The sequence below is a fragment of the Stegastes partitus genome, unplaced genomic scaffold, assembly GCF_000690725.1.
Source record: "Stegastes partitus isolate 25-593 unplaced genomic scaffold, Stegastes_partitus-1.0.2 Scaffold160, whole genome shotgun sequence".
In the NCBI taxonomy this organism is placed as follows: Eukaryota; Metazoa; Chordata; class Actinopteri; family Pomacentridae; genus Stegastes; species Stegastes partitus.
Genome location: NW_007577891.1, coordinates 689,998 through 711,035, shown reverse-complemented (window position 1 = coordinate 711,035; position 21,038 = coordinate 689,998). Strand labels below are relative to the sequence as shown.

General features: G+C 40.6%; 1 protein-coding gene across 1 annotated transcript; it reads left to right on the top strand.

Annotated features, from left to right (window-relative positions):
• The first annotated feature begins 519 nt into the window (after positions 1-519).
• Positions 520-20,193, top strand: gpm6aa (glycoprotein M6Aa). The gene is made up of 7 exons (XM_008279482.1): positions 520-811; positions 12,889-13,081; positions 13,485-13,641; positions 14,588-14,741; positions 15,419-15,495; positions 16,664-16,729; positions 18,118-20,193. The coding sequence occupies exons 1-7, from the start codon at positions 775-777 to the stop codon at positions 18,268-18,270; spliced, it is 837 nt and encodes a 278-aa protein (XP_008277704.1). The 5' UTR covers positions 520-774; the 3' UTR covers positions 18,271-20,193.
• Positions 20,194-21,038: the final 845 nt, after the last annotated feature.

Genomic DNA, 21,038 nt, shown 5'->3' with positions numbered 1-21,038 from the left:
AAAAACAACTTTCCCCTGTGGTGTTTGTCTACACATGTGGTGTGCATTTACATTGTAAGAATCGAATGACACCTCCTTAGTGGTTGTATAATTGAATCTGCACGACTAATAAGATTAGGAGAATCCCATTTTGAAATCAGATGTCCCCCTCCCTCCCTTATTTAAGGAGAGGTTGAGTTAATGCAGTAGCGGGCTTAACCATTCCGTCTGAGAACCAGGGGTGCTCGGGGTGGGCAAGGCGAGTGACGGCGACCCACGCTCGTGAACACAGCTGAATGCAGGACACAGTCAAAGGGTCCACGCTCTGCCTCAGCCTACGCCTCGGTCCTGCTTTCACTCATTCAACTCCACGTTTTCCACACACCTGCCTTTTTCAACTGCATACCCCTTTGTCACACATGCGCTTTCCTGCCTACCATAGAGACCACCCTCTGCTCAATCCAGCCCCCCTACTCCTCTCCTCCTCCTCCTCCTCCTCCTTCTCCACCAGGGACCAAGAAGGTTTTCAGCACTTGCCACAGCAGCTCGCAATGGACAGTACCACAAAGAATCAGTAATCCCTCGCATCACCCAGACACTTGACAGACACCACAGCTGATCGGCAATCTCAGTGTTTCATAGGAATATCTAGAGAAAGTAGGAAAGTAAGACAGTAGAAAGAAAGAGGAAGTGCTTTGTGGATTCCTCCTAAAATAAATAAGCTTTTTAACCTGCGATCCAGACAGGCCAATTTTTGTACACATCTCTAGTTGCTGTAAAAACACAATCAGCACAATGGAAGAAGACATGGATGAGGGGCAGACCCAGAAAGGTAAGAAACTATTTCTTTACATGTTGGACTAGAATTTTTAGGCAAATCTGACATGGGTGTTTTATCGAGTCCGTGGTCTCTGCAAAGACAATTGCACAAATGTTAGTCTTTCCCTCTCTGAATAGGAGAGCAGCTGTTAGTGGTAATTCTTTTGTCTATTGAGTATCAGCACTCCACTGAAAAGTGCATGTCTGTATGTGCTGTTTGGGTAGTGAGAGGGGTGTGAACTGCTCCAGCGAGGGCTGGACTGCCTTTGTTTGCTTGATAAGGCTTTCATGCCTGTCGTGATGGCTGAGAGAAAAACATGAAGACTGGAGTACCAAACCCAGCTTCTACACTCATTAATCCAGCAGCTCTCAGGTTCTGCCCTTTGTGTCCAAAGACTAACACATTGTATGTTGCAGCAGTGCTTTGCGACATTCAGCGTGGATTTGATGCAGGAGCAGGTTTTTCTTTCGCTCATTTAAGAGGAGCAGGGTTGGCTTTGTGCAAAGTGGAATTGCTATTTATACTTCACACCCCCACCACTTCTTTTTTTTTTTCTCTCTGCATGAATGATTCAGTATATGGTTGTGACTCTCGAAAGCAAGAAATCAAGAGTGTATATGTGTTTATCAGTGGATTGTAAAATTTTAAATTAAGTCATAATTTTTCTTTAAACATCCTAAAATGACACATGAACAAAGGCTGTGACAAGATGCTGTTGTCATGGAGAAAAATACCTTTGTCTCTGCCTCCCTCCCTCCCTCCCCCCCTTTCAGATTTACTTCATGTGACAGACATGGCTTCGTATGTTTGTGTTTTCCTCCCCTCCTGCCTCTCCTCCCTGCAACCTATCGCACACACATGAGCTAAAGCTGTTGCCATGGCACTGTCCAAGTTTAGTCATTATCTACTCTCCTGTCACCCACTCCTGCTGATGACATTTCAGCAACGCAGGAATAGTTCACAGAGTCTGAGACTGTGGGAGGGACAGAGACAAAAAGAGGTGCAGAGGCAGACCGACAGAAATTAAGGATAAGAGGAGACAAGAAAAGGAGGAAACACTGAGAGAGTGCAAAAAAAAAAAAAAAAGACAGAGCGAGAGGCTTGGGAGAGCAGAGGAAACACAATCATCTCGACAGTGAGCAGCACTTGACTACATGTGACAGTTGCAGTGCTGGAATCCCTACAGAATACTTCTTGGTTGCCATGACTAGGTGTGTACATAGGCATTCCTGCTCAGAGAACAAAATCAGCCTTGGCCACTAACATAAATGTTTACCCAACTGAAGGAGGCAGCCATGTAAGTCATGCATGCATTCCTGCATGCTCTGTTCTTTCATGTGTGCTCAATGGCTAGCCATGTTTCTGAATATGTTTTTAAAAAAATCAGAAAAATAGAGGGCTACATATTTATTTAGTCGAAAAATACAGCCTGAGTTGATCACAAGCTATTACAGAGATACAAAAAGAGGAGGATTTTTTTTTGTAGATGACGTAATTGTTTACTGTATCACTTGTTATGTATTCCTTCCAGCCCCGAACCTGAATACCTTTATACCTCATGTTTTCTGTCGTACTGTGGTCATCATCTAAAAAAGAGATGGGTTAAAAGTAACCAACCTGTTAGCACAGAGGCTGGCGAACGAGAAGTTCACCCCTTGGACAAATGTGTGCCGCTATTCACTGTTGTGTTGCCAACAGGGCGACAAGCCTTCATGAGTCACTGCTGGTGTGTCAAAACAGACACAAGCAAAAATGTCTTCCAGTGACATCTGATCTGCTTTGTTTATGTACTTTTAAACCGTGACTTTTCTGTGGTTAGTTTAGTTTAGTTTTTTTTTTCATTGAATTACATCAAATTACATCAGACTACATCCTCACTGTTCTGCCGGACTGTCACAAGTAAGATTTCAACCATGGACATAACAATATAGAAGCTAGTATCCAGAGATGATGGAATAAAGTGCAAGGTGTCTGATGTGACTGTATTACAACGCTATAAGCCAAATGGTAAATCTAATTGGAATCAGTCAGTAGTTTGTTTCAGGCCAGTTTAGGCATGGTTAAATAACAGTATACTTTTAAATAGCTTCTTCTTCTTTAAAGTTTAAACTGACTTTTGCTGAAATTCCGTTATTTAAACACAAAAACAACAAGAGCGCTGCTATCAAAAGATTTCAAGACAGTTTCCCATTTATTCCCAGGCTCCATTGAGGTCATGTTTCTGGAGATTTACTGGTTGATCAAGCATAACACAGTGTAACATAGACATATTAGAACACGGTAGCAGGCCTTGTCACCCAACTTAGCGTGCCTTTTATCAAATGAGCAACTTGACAGCTCCTCTACTGGTTGTTACAGACAACAGAAGATTGGAGTGACTGCTCTGATGAGGCAAGATGAACATTAAAGCCACCTTGTCAGGTTTTGTTCCGTGTCACTTTGATTTCCTTCCCATCTTTGGGTAAAATTCTGTAATCGTGTGTAAGAGTCATTGCTCATTTTCAGGCAGAGTGTGTGAGCAGAAAGTCATAGCCCCAGCTATACAATCACCTTTTGATAATAAACAGGATAATTAATCATAGAAAAAAAATCAAATACATAAATTGTTCAGCATAGCATGGAATAATACAGGACTAGATGCTGGTGCTGTGACATTGGCCCACAGCAGCATTTGTACAATAAGGATCAATTCAGAATTTGTGGAAAATCTGGCAAGTGAGCACATTTAGGTGAACAGTGCTCACAGCAAAGTAACTGAAACAGACAAGGATCATAAGAGTTTTTCTGTCTGGTCATAACAATTTTAAAAGCTTTTGGATGTCCATCCATTCATTTACTATACACCACTTTATCCTCAGCAGGGCTGTGGGGGCGCTGGAGCCTATCCCAGCTGACTTAGGGCGAAGGCAGGAAACATCCTGGACAGGTCCATCCCAGGGCCAGCTTTTGGATGTCACGCAACATTAACTATGAAAAGGCGACTGTTTTGAGATTTACAGGCTCCTCTCTCAAATTTATAGCACTGTTAAAGGGCAGAATAATAATATAATTACACTGTTTTACTGCATATAAATCCACTAAAATATCCATATTTTACACACAATTGCAGTTATTTTCACTATTTTTTAATGTAATTTAATTTAATTTTTTCCAGTCTTTTAACATTACACAATTCCATTATTTATGACATATTTTTCTCTGGAATCCTTGCTGCTATATATATATATTTGTTTATTTTTCACTTTTTTTCTTTCTTTTTTTTTTTTTTTTTTCACTGTAGACTAGTTCCAGGCAATATGGGGAAAATATTTTTCTGGCAGATCTTGCATGTGTCATTTGCATGCAGGTCAAGCTTCAGTTTAATATTTACTGTGCAATAGACAGAAAACATGTGAAAGCGATACGATCAGCAGCATGACTGGCATACATCCTAAATTGCAGCCTTTATGATGTGCAAATTGCACCGTTTTCAAATAGTAATTTTGATTTGAAATCGAGTAATTGTCAGGCTCTACTGCAGACATAATCTAAGATAACAACACCTTGTAAATAAATAGGTACTTCCACCGCTGAAGGGGTGCAGGTGTCACTGAGTGCACTCGCAGCACGCTAATGCCCTTCTGTCTTCCTCTTCTGAGGCTGCAAATCTCAGATTATGAGTCAGATGCACCAGGTGGGCACTGCTCACTTGAGCTGCTAGCCAAATGTAGGAGTGCACTCTATGTACCAAAGTGGCCATCAGCAACAGGAAGCAAACCAACGCCCAAAGCAGGTTTCCACTACCATGAACACAGGGCTGAAATGATTAAAGTTTCGCAAAGAAGTTCCACAAATGATCATATTATGGATAACGCTGTTGACGAATAGACCGAACAACATCCTGGAGATATTTTACACTTCATGTGTTAATTGTTGCTGAATGGAAAAACCGACAAAGGCACACCTGTTAGCGTTTCCTGAGCCAAGGATCTGCTCTGCAAGGCACCGCTTGTCCGTCTGTTTGATCAGTTTGATCAGGATACTAACTTGGCATGCGGTTACATGTTGTGCATGTCATTGATATTTATGTCAGTCGACAATGTAGCGGGTTTCTGTCAAACAAAATGAATTCAGCAAACACAATCGTAACGCTTTATGAGATGGGCTGTATTTCTAATGGTTCACTGAGCTTCACAATTCACAGCTCCTGTAATAAATGTCAAATTTGCATTAAGGTTAAGGCATGCTGAATTCAGGAGAGGCTGCTTTTATCTTGCACACTGTGGTTCGACTTGTGTTGTGCCAGCATATCAGATTTTTATTTTAATCATTCTTTCAAATATATTATTAACTTGTGTTGCATTTATGAATATATTCCTCCATTTTTTGTGCATAAGCGAAAGCTTTCTCATCGTTCAGTAGGGTTGATCATTTTACCTTAAAGAGCTACGAACACCTAAAGGAATTAAATTAGTATTGACTTCAGTGGAGAGCTTGTGTCCAGTGATACCCTGGATGTTGCTCCAACGGTTTTCCACTCTGACATAATAACTTCCACTCAGAGTACAATATCAGTTCAGTGGGTACTGGTCAAACACTACACAACCTCTGCCTCTGTGGCCTCATCTATTCCTCATTGTTCTGAATCCTAACCTGACCCGACCCAGAAGAAGTCAAGGGAGTTCCACCAATTGTTCCCCAGAAGTTTGTTGGAGCTATTGCTGGAAAACTTCTGAGGGTTTTCTTATTGTTCTCAGAGGAATGATTCCTCTTTATAGATTTTTCCAATGTGGCTTAACAGGTGTTCAAAATATAATTGGCCACACTGAGGCCATCCATATTGAGCCACACTAGGTCCTCGCAATGATGTTTTCAAATCATAATATTGTGCCGTTAATAAACATGGCAATGAATTTGCATTTCTCTGTTTTAAAAGTAAAACTACAATTTGCATACCTATTTATACTCCAGTGCTGAGTGTGTTTCACAATGTTTAAACTCATACAAAGCTTTGTGTTTAGGCTCATTTGGAAGACAGAGACAACTTTAAAATTATAGGTAAAGTAGGTTAAGTTATTTACATCAAGCTTAAATATTTAGGTTGTTCAGAGTAATTGCGACTGCAATCAAGCAAAGATAAAAAGCAACTGTACAGATTGCTGGTACATTCGATTGTACACTGACAGGCCGTTATTATGGTCTATTGTTAGGGAGCTGTGCTTTAAATCCCTACATTCTTTGGTGCTGGCTGCTCATAATGTTGGTGATCAAGACATTTAAGCTCATTTCACCCTGGGAAAGGGAATTACCTGCACAATTAAAACGCAGAAACTGAGTGCAAAACATCCCTCGTCTGTTGTGCTGAGTTTCTGACATTTGCTCCCCAGTTCCTGGAGTGAACTTGGCAGCGACAAAAGACACGTCCCTGCTCTGCAGTCACGCAGTCATGTTCAGGCTCTTCCATCTCCCACTGAAAAAGAAAGAGAGGAAATCAGCGGCTGAGCTTTTGGACCTGGCCTGTAACGTCCTTTTTGCCCCGAGGGGTTATGTGTGTAATGTGTCTCATTCACTATTGTCCCACTGAATTTGTTGACATACAGTAAGTGGGTCACAGCTCTGAAGTACCCGGTCTATTCTCAGATTTTGCGCTGCGGTTGACATGGCAACCATACTGGTTGATTAAACATGCGCAGAGGAGATGGGGGCATGCAGGAGCTGATCCCTGCTCGCTACAGGGAGAGGGGGGCTGCATTAAAAGGAACAAGGAAAGCAACGAGACATGTATACGCCCATTAGCCTCAGACTGACACAGACACACCATCCCCCCACTGAGATCTCTCTCTCTCTCTTTCTCCCTCCCTCCCTCCCTCCCTCCCTCTCTGACCAGGCTCGCTGCCACCCCACCCCCACACAAAACTCCTCTGATAACAAGGAACTAATAACGGCTAGCTGCATGCACAAAAAATGAAGTCTTATTCAATATATCGCAGTGCATGTGATGTCAACGTGCACCAGACAATATTAGATTATGGTTCTCTCTTCTGTCATCTTCTTTAATGAATATAGTTAATTTCCTCCTCTAATACAGCATCTTATTTATTTTCTCCGGGGCTATAACTGCCCCAAAAGCAAAGCCGAATGTTGCTGTATGGCTTCAAAAAGAAAAGATCCATTTTAATTAGGGAAAGCACCCACAAATACATTCACTACAAGCTTATATCCTCTTTAAAAGTTAAGTGTCTGGAGTTGGCCCAATACTACATTTTTGACTGACATCCTGCTGACTGTGGGACTTACTTACTACTGAGTATATTTGGAAAAGAAAAGAAAGTCTTAAATATTAGGATGGCATCAGATAGCTCCGTGGAGTTTAGGGTACTCCTAACTGTAAAATAAATATTGTTTCGACATGATCTCCAACCTGCCGGCACGAAAAAGAAAAAAAACAAAAAACATAGTCTGAAGGTTCATTCCAGTGCAAACATATTTTCTGTGCACTCCTGGGAAGGCAGGTGTTTACAGCCGATGTTATGATGGTGTAAATATTACTCTGCTGTTGCACTTTTTGTTCTGTCTCACTATTTCTCGAGTGTTTACTCGAACGATGGAGGCTTCAGGTGATCGGGCTCATTCGTCTCAACTTTTCTGACACAAACGCACGATTTAAACGATCAAATTACTGACTTCTTTAATGTAAGTTTTACATTTTATTTAATGATGCTGACTGTACACATCTCAGCACTGTAGAATTAATACTAGACAAACTATATCAACTATATCGGGCGTAGTTAGAGTGAATGAGGGAGTTTTTGGTGGTTCTCGAATCGCTAAAATACATTAAAATGAAATTGGTATTGTGTCTCTCCTTTAACAAAATCTTGCAAACAAATTAAGACAAAAGACAAAAAAAATGTCCTAGCTCTCTAATAAGCACAGTAGACCTATACAGTCTGTTAAATTGTATTGTAATACTCCTATCTAAATCATTAGTGCAGTAAAGAAGACAGCAGATCCTTCATAAATTAACTCCAACTGTCCCCCAGCATCGTGTTTTCTTTGTCATTTAGTTCCAAGCATTATTTAAAGATAACCTCATCCCTCATGTGAAAGTTGACTGGGTCAGTGAGGACCTGAGTGTGTGCCTGTCGGATATGACACTGACAGATGGAGGAGTTGTGGGAGGTGGGAGGGGCCTTGGGAGGGGGTCATCCTTTCTCTTTGTATTAACGAGACGCCTTCTGTTGATTGGATCACGGTGTTTGGGGTCACACAGGCTTCGCTTTTTTTTTTTTTTTTGGCCTTTTTTTTCTTTAAAAAAATACAACAAAAAAAAACAGAGGCTTTGTTGTGTGGAGGATAAAATATTTAAACCCCCACCATCTTGTGAAATCCTGTCTCTTTGTTCAAAATTGAATAAAATTAATCCTTGTGTTGCCAGATTTTTAATTTTGGCCTGTGAAATATATTTAATTAACACTCTGCGTGAAGAAAATCCTTCAACGTTTCTTCCCTGATGGTGGGACAAACATGGATATGTGAAAAATAAACACTTGCAAGATTTTTTTTTTTTTTTCGGGTTCTGAATAGCCACCAGATCGTAATAAAGCAAGAAAGTTGAGGGAAATCTGCCATTTTCTCCTTTCTGCCATGAAAACAACACTAAACATTAAAGTAAACTCAGGTGGGAGCACGCCAAAGTTCGTTGTTATCGCTGCTCCTGGTCCATTTAAATCAGCTTAGTTGGGCCAAATTCCCAACTTCACGGTCAGCGAGTACTTCAAAACACAAGTAGTACTACACCTATCAAGATCAATTCAAATACCTGCAACCCCTCATCAAGCACGGGATCTTTTATTTTTATCACAGGTAACGTTGGGCTAAGCAGAAAGCATGAATAATGAATGTGAGAGGCTTGTGCGCTGCTGCACTGTGCCACTTCTAAATTATGGATCAAGCATCCAGTAGCTCTCAGAGTCAGTATGCACCACCATTTGCCATTTTTCACGAGCTCAATCTTGCAGTCAGTTAAGATCAATGAAGTGTTACTGAGGGGAAATGAGAGTGTGTGCTGGTATGAGGGAAAGTTTTGTTCAATGCAGTGACGGCGACAAGTAACACTTGATATCATTAGTACGGAAACAAATCACAGCTCGTCAGTTATCCTTAATGCAGTTTCTCAAAAAAAATATGAAGAAACCCAACGAAGCGTTAGAGAAAGAACAGCTGAATAAAGTGAGGACTGTTTTTTTTCCCTCTGAGACCATGATGCAGGACTTATTATGCAGCAGTAATTTTAATCTGTCAGATCATTTGACGTGGTAATTTAATCGTGTGCTTCCCTCGTACACCTCTCTTCACTGGGTCCAAAGAGTTTCCATTGCACAAAATTAGGAGCAGACAATCAATAAAACATCACTCTTGTTACATCCACTCGCTAACGCTCTCATCCTGCCCCGTAACTTCATCTTCTGCTGTTTCCATGGAAACAACACCTCCTTTCAGTCAAGTCACGTAGACGACGTTATTTTGCTGTAACAAAACTGTAATAATGCAAACCGGTGGGTATAATTTAGTTATTTGGGTTTGTAAGAGCAGTGATTACACCTGATTACTGAGTTGACTGGCGCTGACGTACGTCAAGGAAAAGTAAAATAGATTTAAAATGACGAACAGCGAGATTTCGACTGAAGCCGGTTTAATCTGAGAGGAGTATATGTAAATAATGCAAAGGGTAATAAACCTTGATTGAGGACACGACATAAATCATTTATCTTACGACTCGTCTCCCAACATGTTAAGTACTGGCTCCGCACAGTTATAGCACCCAATCCCACTAGCATGTCTCGAAGGAACCAAAAAAAAAAAAGAAAGACTTTGCTTTCACTTCAGATGTCTTCTCACAGTGGGAATTTCAGAATAAAAGTTTGAGAATAATAAATAGAAATATAAAATTAATTAATTGAGAACATTAGGATATATTGTGTTCATTGATTCATTTACCTGTTTTGTGTCTGTTTCGGTGAGTGTTTTAATCGTCTCAACAGCTGATTCTTCTCACTCTGGCTTAAACCAGCACACTGACCGAGAGCATGGAAGGTATATGTGACAGGCCTCTCTCTCTCTCTCTTGCTCTCATCCTGTCAGTAAACACCACAGCATCAATAAATCCTGTCACTGGCTGCTTCCTGAAACGATAAGCCAACTCGAGATAATGAGTCTGAGGGAAGATGTGTTGACAGAATCGCTTTCGGTCTTAGAGGATATTCAAACCAAAAACAAAAGGAGCCGCATTTGTGGTGGCTTGTCTTTTGTTTCTTTCTGTTAGAGGACCTTGAGATGTAAATGAGACCGTGAAATACATGGAACAACTACGAATAACAACTTTCTAGCAGGTGTTTATCATTTATCTTGATGGCAAGGTAAACAGTAAAAAAACAGGCACATAGCAAAGTAATCAGGAATGTGTATTTGCATATATGTGATTGTGAAACGCAACACTTTGTCTGGTGTCACGTTGCAGTCCAGCAAAAGTTGAGCTGACCTCAACTTTATTGCTGACACAGCTACATTTTTTATCTCAGAAACTTGGCACTGCCCTTCAGCTGGAGCCTTTTCCAAGTTTACGTGGCCAAAAAAAAGTCATTCTAATATCATCAGCAACTTTTTTTTATCAAAACAATTTTAACCCCAGTAGGTGTAAACAACTACGTATACAGCCAGTCTGTGATCACACTTGGATGCAATTAAAACAAATCAACCTTCACTTCTATGGAAGCTGTCCAAACGACGTTAGAAAAAAAAAAGCTATGCAGAGCGGTCAAGTTGAGGTCAAGTGGGGACACACAATTAATGACAAAACCACAAGGCAAGGCATTGTTTGACATAAATAGCTCCATGGTTACTTTCAACTTGTGACTATCAAAACTGCCACATCCACTGGACTGAAATTGTAGAATTGTAGTTGTTTCACCAGTCATGCAAGAGGCAGCCTCAGTTTTACTGGCAGACAGGGAGTCCAAGCCATTAAAATCTCCTGCAGGTTGTCAGAGTCACATGAACAAAGGTGTGAATTGCTATGAAAGCGCCTGAGAGTTGATGTCAGGTGGCACTGTGAGTACCTGATAGTCTAAAAGGCACCAAAGGGGAGGTGTTCCCTGAAATTGATGTCTCTGCTCAGGTGGGTCAGTGGGGGTGTTGGAAAAACACCAAGGTAGTGATGCTACAGGAATACTGCAGAGAGATGACATCACAGTCCCCCTACTCTGTTCAGTGGGAGAATCTCCAGTATGACGGATAATCATGTGTCAGACTCTGATCTGTCTGAAAGACAGGGGAAGCCCTTAGATGAAAGCCTACATAAATCCCATCGATTCAGACATGTTCCTCCTCTTTAAGCCATCGACTGGAGCATATGTTGGACATAATTCAAACTGTGCACCACCGAACTGAGAAAATATGCTTGAAAACAGACTAAAATCAGGAGACTGAAGCAAGTCAACATGCACGGATAACCTGGCTCGTGTCTATTTGAAGTGAGTTATTGATTTTTTTGACAACTGTAGCTGATGCAGGTGGATTTCAAGTGTGAAAAGCTGCACAGGTTATTGAGAAACTGTGTACACTCTGAGCAAAAATGAAGTGGAAAGGCTGAAAAGGCGTTCCACAGTCTAGAACTGGATTACATCAGTGAGAATGTAGATAATCTAGGCAAGTCTGGGCGAGGGTCGGAGCTGCACCAAGAGTCTGAGTGCTCGGTACAGCCCAGCAGGCGGACCAGCTACTTTGTATTCCACTCAGGTCTGGATCAGAGTCAGAAGCAGAGAGCTGAGGAGGCGGGATATTGCTCTGACTCCTGCTTTGTAACGCAAGTGAAGACGACAAGATAACTATAAAAGAATGGTGCTGAAAACATCCTGAAATCTTTTATCAGCTCCACAGCTGACAATCAAACCTGACTGTACAGTCAGTGAGTCTCTTTTGAGAACAAGGACGACGGTGTGAATGCAAGACGACTTTAATCATGGGCCATTATCATCTTGTAACTGATCAAGATCAATTTTTAGTTTTTATGAACATGGAATTACATTTTTTTACATTCCATACGTGTGTGTATCGATGTGGACTTCAAACAGCCACGTAAACTCAGGAAGCAGCGCTCCAGTTCAATACAGGTCTAGATGAGGAGGTCCCAATTGATTCAGGATGGTCCCATTATGTAAAAAATGTGTCTGTGTGGGTAATATACTGCGATGTTCTGCGAGACTGGATTAATTCTGGGCTCGCACAGGAAATAAACTCCACTTCTGTTGTTGCAACTCTGAGAAATGACTGAGTCAGTAGCCCAAAACACACACACACACACACAAATACACAAACGCAAGATGAAGACTCATAAATCTAAGCAATTCATACAGACACACTCGCGCACACAAGCACTTACAGACTCCGCTTCTCTCTGAGCAACACAACACTGTGCGACACAAGATTGAAGTTGGAGCCAAGCGGTGATTAGTCACCTTAAGAGCCTCTGGGACAGGAGACTGGGCAAAGAAGAAAGGGGTTAAAGGTCACAATCGCTATGTAAAGCTCAGGCTGAGTTTTTCATGCTGAACAAAATGTCAGCATCCTCTGTAGGGCTGAACAACTGACAGAACGAATTTGGTGCATGAACCTAAAATACAGACAAAATGCAATGCCGGTTAACTGCATAGATAAAGTAGAAGTGGCCATTAAATATCTCGTCCTCTTTTATGGCTTTGAGTACTCTGACACTTGATGCATAAAGAAATCAGTTGCCCATGTAACAGGGAGAATAGCAGTGCAATCCACCTCATTCAAGTTGTTGTATTTTGTTCCACCATGCATGCACAGCAGCCTCCCAGTTGTGGTCTGAGTGTTGGAGATTCTCACAAAAGTAAATGGAAGTACAGTGTACAACATGCAAATGCATTTACCCATTGGCAATGTTTTGCTGAATAATTTAAGATCGAGCAAAATAGTGTGAATCCAGTTTAATTTGTGTCACAGTGTCAGACAGAGAAAAGAACACTTTTCTTTGAGAAGTTTAACTGTCTTTGTTGACTAATTTATCACTCTGTTTGTGTGTTTAGGATGCCTTGAGTGCTGCATAAAATGCCTGGGTGGGATTCCATACCCATCCCTCATAGCCACCATCCTGCTGTATGCGGGTGTGGCTCTGTTCTGCGGCTGCGGACATGAAGCCCTTTCTGGCACTGTAACCATTCTCCAGAACTACTTTGAGGTGGTGAGGAGCCCTGTGGACGCACTGGATGTCTTTACCATGTGAGTAAGACAGGCTTTAAAGTCCCTTTGTGGATGTTGATTTAACATCTGAAAGCTTTTTTTTTTCCCCATTAAAATAATCCTTTCAGGTCTTAAAATGGCTCAGATATAACACACTGCTGCTTCCTCTACAATCTATGTAGTCCCTGTGTTCAGTCAACCCTCCCTGCTGGAACTCACAAGCAAACAACTCTGCTCAGACACTGTAAAACTTCAAATTCCATTACTTTTAAGACAGTATAGCATGCATGATATTTAGATTTCTGAGACAAATGTAGAGCACAGCATTACTCGAACCACAATGAAATATCCTCGTTCCCTAAAGGCTCAACAATACTTCATGGACTCTCTGTAACATCTTGTTACGATGGATTGTTTCAGTGGTTTTCTGTTCATTCTCCAGGATTGACATTATCAAGTATGTGATCTACGGCATTGCTTCAGCTTTCTTCGTCTACGGCATCCTGCTGATGGTGGAGGGATTCTTCACCAGCGGAGCCATTAAAGACCTGTATGGAGACTTCAAGATCACCACCTGTGGACGCTGTGTCAGCGCTTGGGTAGGCTCACCGTTTCACTGCGTACCAACTGTAAAATGCAGCTCAGATTTTTGATCTGTTATATTTACAACTGTACACAAGCTTCCAGTGCTGCTGCAGGAGTCACTTGGTAGTCATACAGTCTAAATGTCAGGTCATTTTCCCGGGAGTTTCCCTTGAAGGTTGAGTAGGTGAAGGTTTCAGTAGCCGCTGTAACAACCACTACACATGCTGTCTGGAGCTCCAACTGTATTTCTTGTTTTTTAACAAAAGTTAGGGCAAAGTGCTAAAGATGCTCTACGAAATGTGGATTGGATTATTATTTATATTAGCTCATTACTTTGTTTTACAAGTTAACTTCATGTGTAGAATACAGAGACATCCAGTAAAACACACTGTAATGCTTCTGTGTAATAAATGATTTACATGTGTTTATGTGGATCAGCTTCAAAAATAAATTCCTAAAATCACACTGTGTTGCAATCGCAGTGCCCAGAAAAACATCAGTGAAAATATTTTTATTATGCAGCCATAACAATAAAGAATTAGGAGCACTCCGACACAGTGCATATGAGAAAGCCTGCAGCGGTCATAACAAGATGATCTTGGGGATTTAATTGCTTACTAAATCTAAAGCTCCACAGGGAAACAAAGGAAATGAGCTATGCTATGGTATGTGTGGTCACTGGGTTTATTAATCTTGTGGTCATGGACATGTCCAAACCAAAATGAGATTAGCTGGCAAAAATAGGCAAGTAGACTGCAGGGCTTGGGAATACTTCACAGCCTAAAAGATCACAGGCTCACACCAGCCAGTTTTTATTTTACAAGATGATTTTGTCCTTCCACAGTGCTCTGGAACAAAAGCCCATTCTGCCGCATTGCACAGTTCAGTTGTGCATACTTTTTTATTAAAATTACCAATCGTCACAATAGCTTAACGATCTGTTGTCCTCCGTTCTTTCAGTTCATCATGCTGACATATATCTTCATGCTGGCTTGGCTCGGAGTGACTGCCTTCACCTCCCTCCCAGTCTTTATATATTTCAACATCTGGAATATCTGCCAAAACGCCACGGTGCTGGAGGGGGCCACGCTCTGCCTGGACCCACGCCAGTACGGTAAGGATGAATATTCTCCTTTTCTTCAGTCTCCTGTTTGTTTGCTGCTCAGATTTCTTTAACTGCTCAACAGAAGTCCCACATCGATGTCGTAATATTACCTGGCAGAGTACATAAAGTATTTAAGTACGCCTCTTGGGAGTAAAATTCTATCTTGGTGCACAGCAAAAAGCATCACAGATACAGGGATGCAGTAATCTTTGATAAATTTTAAAAGCAATTTGTGAAGTAAGCCACTTAACAGATGAAACACTAATAATGGTTCAGCAAACTTGAAGGTGACCTTTTTAAAATGACAATGTATGAAACTCAGTGTTTCCTTTCAAATGACTTTAATGATCCAGAATAACATCATGTTAAACTAGGAATGAAAGTCAATCATATCAGTAGCTCATTATTTTCAATTACTGCCATCTCTTTCAGTCCATTAGCCACCGGCAGCCACCGATACTGCCTCTGTGTCAACACGCATTTGTGCTGCCACCGTGACATTAAAGGCCTATATGTCCGCGGCGTGGCTATGCGTGAATTGTAAAATGTATTGCAATGGTTGGTACAAATGAACTTGTTGCTGCTTTGTTGTTGTCTTTGCTCTGGTGGATTTTATTTTTTTTTTTATTGCATATCACTCCATATTGGTGTTAATTGATGTTTTTAAATACGCCAACTTATTTCAGGTATTGTGCCAATTGCTGAGGCGAAAACTGTGTGTGCTGGATCAGAGAAGTTCTACAAGATGTGTGAATCTAATGAGGTATGAATAAAGCAACTTTTGTGTATCAAACCATGATAATGCACGCTACGGATTACATTTTGCAAGGTCTGCTAATTAATTCACACATACATCATAAACACACACGCACAGACACTATTTTACCCACCAAATCACTGCCTATGTGGCCTTAAACACCCTCTTTTGGTGTAGCTAATCACAGGCAAGTAGCAGAAGATTACAGATGCATCAGATTCCTGTAAATTCTGTGTGGGCAGAGTAACATGTGTTGATGACAAATCTATAAACAGAGTCTGCATCGACTGCAGAAACGAACAGCTAATGCTCATCATGACCAGAATCTTGTCATGGGTGTCACGGATTAGTCAGGCTGTCTACATGCAACACTCAAACGTCAGCTTTAAACAGGACATTCTACATCAAGCAATAGAAACAAGAGGGCATGCAGTATATAAATGGAACAGAAAGAAATCTCTCACCTGCCCTGACTGTCACTTCTTTGAAATACAGCATATAGGACTTGCAACTGTGAATTCCACTCAAATTATTTTTCCCCAAAGTTTGACAAAGAACACAGGAGTGTGACTCATATATCAGACATTTGACAAAAGTGAATTAGTTTTGAACAGGAGAGCACAGAAGTGACAGTTCTTTTTTAGAAGTAATGGTCTGGAGTTGTTTGCTGACAAAGTGAAGCCATTTCTATAGATTAAATTGTAAATATTTCGCAGATGCTGAATGACTGAAGCATTTTTTAAATAACCGGCAGGCACATTTGCTAGTAATATTAATACGGGTTTATGGACGTACAGCTGAAGGAACTGAATGTTTACACTGTATTTTCTTACACGATTTTGATGTTCAGTAAGCACTACAGACTAATGGGCGGCTGTGGCTCAGGTGGTAGAGCGGTTGTCCTCTGATCATAAGGTTGGCAGTTCGATCCCCCGCCCCTCCACAGTCAAAGTGTCCTTGGGCAAGACACTGAACCCGAAGTTGCTCCCAATGGCAGGCTAGCGCCTTGCATGGCATCTCTGTCGTCATTGGTGTATGAATGTATGTGTGAACGGGTGAATAGGTGAATGAGAAAACATTGTAAAGCACTTTGAGGGCTGCAAAGGTAGAAAAGCGTTATATAAGTGCAGTCCATTTACCATTTAATATGTGCTGTGATTTCTTTTTTATACAGCTGGACATGACATTCCACTTGTTCATCTGTGCCCTTGCTGGAGCAGGAGCTGCTGTTATTGCTATGGTGAGCCACCGACACGACAATAAAAACATCATTCAGAAGACACAACAAAAAAAAAACTCAAATTAAGGATGAAAGATATCATTTTACTGGTCCAAGTTTTTTTTTCAAACTATTGCAGTCTCTCTACATAAAGAAGGGGCTTTGCTTTTAAATAAATCTGCAGTGCTCAGGCTGTTACTGAAAATGGAGGTGACTGAGAGGAACTACTGTCGCTGGCAAACTAGCAGCGTTTTGTTGTGGCTGATTGTTTTGCCTGTGAGAGAATAGCTGTAGATGGGAGAGAAGGCATTTTGGCGCAGTGAAAAAGACAGGGTTTGTCTCCCTCCCTCTTTCGGAGGCACCAGGCATGTCATGCCGTTGTCATGGAAACAGGAAGAAGAAAGGCTTGGAGATTGTTGCAAACATCACTCAGTAATTTGTGAGGAGCCATTTTCTGAGAAACAGAAAGTGTTTTCTAGTCAGAGATGATGGTGCAAATTGTAGAAGGACTACATCCTCATTTTTTTTTTTTCCATCCAGATGATGGAGGAGAAAATTAGCCACAACACACTCACTGGTGCATCCCAATAATGAGCTGCTCCCGAAAAAAGCTTCAAAGCAATCAGGACTAAAAATCTTTAAAAAATACATGAGACTCAACAACTGGCCGTGAGGCAAAAAACACAAAAACAAATAAGATAAAGTGAATGTTTCTATGTTTGAATCTCAGTCGCCTGATTGATCTTTTTACATATCACAGTGCAGCTATGAAACTGTCATTCCTTGTGATAAGAAAAGCCGAGTTACAACCCCAGTCATTAAACCACAATGCATTCATTATAGCCTGAGCTGCCATGGTAACACAAGGCCAAGACTACAAGTAGCGTTATACTGCCACCTGCTGGATTAATGAGAATGTTCTGCTGAATTTAAACAGTAGTCAACACAAACAAGCTTCACAAGTCTACTCACCACATTACAAAGCTAATAAAACTGATGAATCAATCATTTCTACGTCATAAGATGCACTAGAATACAGCACATCTTGTGATCGTGTAGTTTTGCTCTGAAACTTGCAACAGTCTCATCACAGATCTTGTCTGTGTAGATTCTCAGCTGTCCAGGTCATGGTAGGAGCTTCAGCAGGAATCAACTGGACTTTAAGGTTCTCAAAGTAGTTTCAGCTCTCACCTAAAAGGGCCATGTGAGCTGGACTGACTATAAACTGTGTAACTCCCCATCAGTCAGTTAGAACTGAAGAAACCTCTTGGATTAAAACGTCTTCAAGAACCTACAAGAGAAGTCCAGTTGATTTCTGCTGTAGCTCTTGTTTTCTTTTTATTCTTAATATTTGTCTCTATGTATTGCTGTTACACTTTATAAATAACTCATTATAACTTCCCTCTTAGATCCACTACTTGATGGTGCTGTCTGCCAACTGGGCCTACGTGAAGGACGCCTGCCGAATGCAGAAGTACGAGGACATCAAGTCGAAGGAGGAGCAGGAGCTTCACGACATCCACTCCACTCGCTCCAAGGAGCGTCTCAACGCCTACACATAAAGACCAGCGTGAGGCCTGGCCCTGCCACTCCGGCCTCTCTCCCTCTCTCTCTCTTCTTGCTTTCTATCTGTCTCTCTCTACCATCCCCTCCCGAGGGGGGGGCGGATGGCGCCTAGGGCCCTCGCCACTGCTGATGTCACTGGTGCGTCATATGACAATGTGGTCTGGGGGGGTTGCGTCACACAAACCTCCTCAGTCACAAACAGCATTTCAGATGAAAAAAGCCCCTTTACCTCTCTCATGGATGGTGTTATGATTATTATCATTATGGCAGTTGTATTATTCTTGAATAAGAGTTGCTTAGTGCCGATCGTAGTTTTAGCGTAGTTGGTAGAATTAGAAGTAGCAGTAGTATTTTTTGCTTTTACTTTGCTTTTTATTATTTTTTACTTCAAATAATTTGTGTATAATTGTTTTTTATTTTTTCTTAAATTTTATTTGATACTAAGTGTCATTTTGCTCTCATGCATAATTTATTTTTTGCTGATTTCTGAGGGGGTCAACAGGGGCTTCAAAGGGTTTTCAAGCACATTTCTCATGTCGTGTGTCTGGGGATTTCTTGTTCCAGAACTATGTACTGTATGTGAATGGGTGGTTAGTTTTGAAAATATTTTAAATCTCACAACACAACTATGAAGCATTGCAAGCCTTTGCCATACCAGTATTCCCAGGGATTAAAACCACTTTCACGTGAAAGCTGTTAGAGCTGTTTTTCCATTTGAACTTCTACGAATGCAAGTCAACACAGTAATAAATACCAAATCAAAGTAAATCAAATATTTGCTAGATGTGCCAAGCCTGTTAAAGAGGGGGAAAAAAGGACTTTATAGTCAGATTTTAGAGACAGGATTAGACAATTAAAGTTAAATTGTGGGTTATTTTATGATAATCTTGCCATTTAAATATATTTTAGGACTTTGAATGATTCCATTGTCTTCGAATCACGAGCCACAAAAGCACATGCAAACATGCTTTCATAATCCCTTTTTTAATTTCTTAAAAGCGGAACTTTATAAATACTAAACTCCTGTTTTTGCAGAACTCTGCACTGTATATACTGATATATCAAAGCATACCTATATGTTAAGCACTGACATTTAAGGACAATTCATGTGAGAATAAGAAGAAATCGGTCCAATCTGCATCAGTCTCAACCGAAAAGAAGGCCTGACAAAAGTTGTTGGTGTAATGGCACTACTTGGTGGAGTTTTCAAATGTGAGAAAAGTGTGTGTCACAGTATTTTTGTTCATGACAGTAACTGTATTGCTTACACATCCCGATGCCATAAACTACAGAGGTGACCTGTCAGTTCATTGCCTGGCAATTTTTTTTTTCTTTGGTCAGTATTTCTCAAAGCTAGTTTCATGCACTTATTTGACCATTTCTGTGCTCTCTCTAGATGTAAGCGCATTGGTGTTCAACTCAAAGTTGGATAACTGTACTGTTAGTAAAGACTGTGAATTTAGATGTTTTTCGTGGCATGGACATGCATTAATATAGTCTTATTGACTCAGAAGTTACTTTATTTCACTTGTTTATTTTTACACTTTTGACTGTCTTGCTGGATCAACCCTTTGTTTATATGTGCAGTACTAAACCTCCCACGCTTACTGCGTTATGCTACTGATATTAGAGACTGTAGTCTTTGAGTTGTGTCTATTTAGTTTGTGATGAGCTTTCAACCATGTCTTAAAGCTAATACTTGTACCAACATTGCTTACTCTGTAATGATCTGAAAAAATGCTTTCAGCTTTCTCCTTGTATTAGTCTTTTGTACTTTCACTACGGATGCTTAGTAGCAGGCTTTAAATCAAATCTGTTTTGTACATTCATGTGCCAACAGCTTGAAGTGGCTTATTTGACCTGTATGATCAAATTTGCTTGCATAAATAAAATTCACTTGTGTACTTGTTAATAAATACCAGAGGTCTCTGCGTCCATTTTGTTTTGATGTCAACCAATACTCGAGATATGTGATCTAGTAGAATAACCATAAGAGGCAATATATCAAGTGTATTACCTGTCAAGTGAGTTCTAAAATGTGGCTAGACAGAATTAGTTTGTAAAAAGATGGATTACTGTTAAAAGAAGAAAATTAATGTGTATCTGGAGGAAATATGCTCAGTAACTACTACAACCACTAGATGTCTCCCTTTCTACTTAGTCGTTCTAATTAAACTTTTACAAATAAGGCTTGTGGCAGGGAATAGATGACTTTGGTGGTGATGCAAATTAAGTCTCTAACATTATGTAGAAAAGACTAAAAAAAAAAACAAGGTAGAGATAGGCCAAAACTAATTTTGCATAAGGAAACAAAATCAGTTGAACATAAAATATAAATAATAGCAATGGGATCACAGGTTATGGCAACAAGGTAAAGGATTATCCAAAACTAGTGGGAGTTTCAACTCTCTGAACGTCTTTCATTACATGCATATTTACGCGTTAGAGAAATGCTATACCCAGGAGAAACTTGTGCTGTAATATGTGCTATGTATATCTACATAACGGATGTCAAGCACAAAATGCTCACAGCATACATCATCATTCAAACTGACCTTTAAAAAAAAGGCCACAAGCAAATAGTGTGCAGGAGATATGAAAGGGGCACCCTGCTGTGGAGCTGTCATCAGCAGGCAGGTTGAGTGTAGCCCCCGTAACCAAAACCACTGATCCACCCAGTCAGGTAATAAATCATATCCAAGATTACATTTTGCACCCTGGTGCCAGACAGAACTACCTCACACATCTTAAATATGGCCTCTGA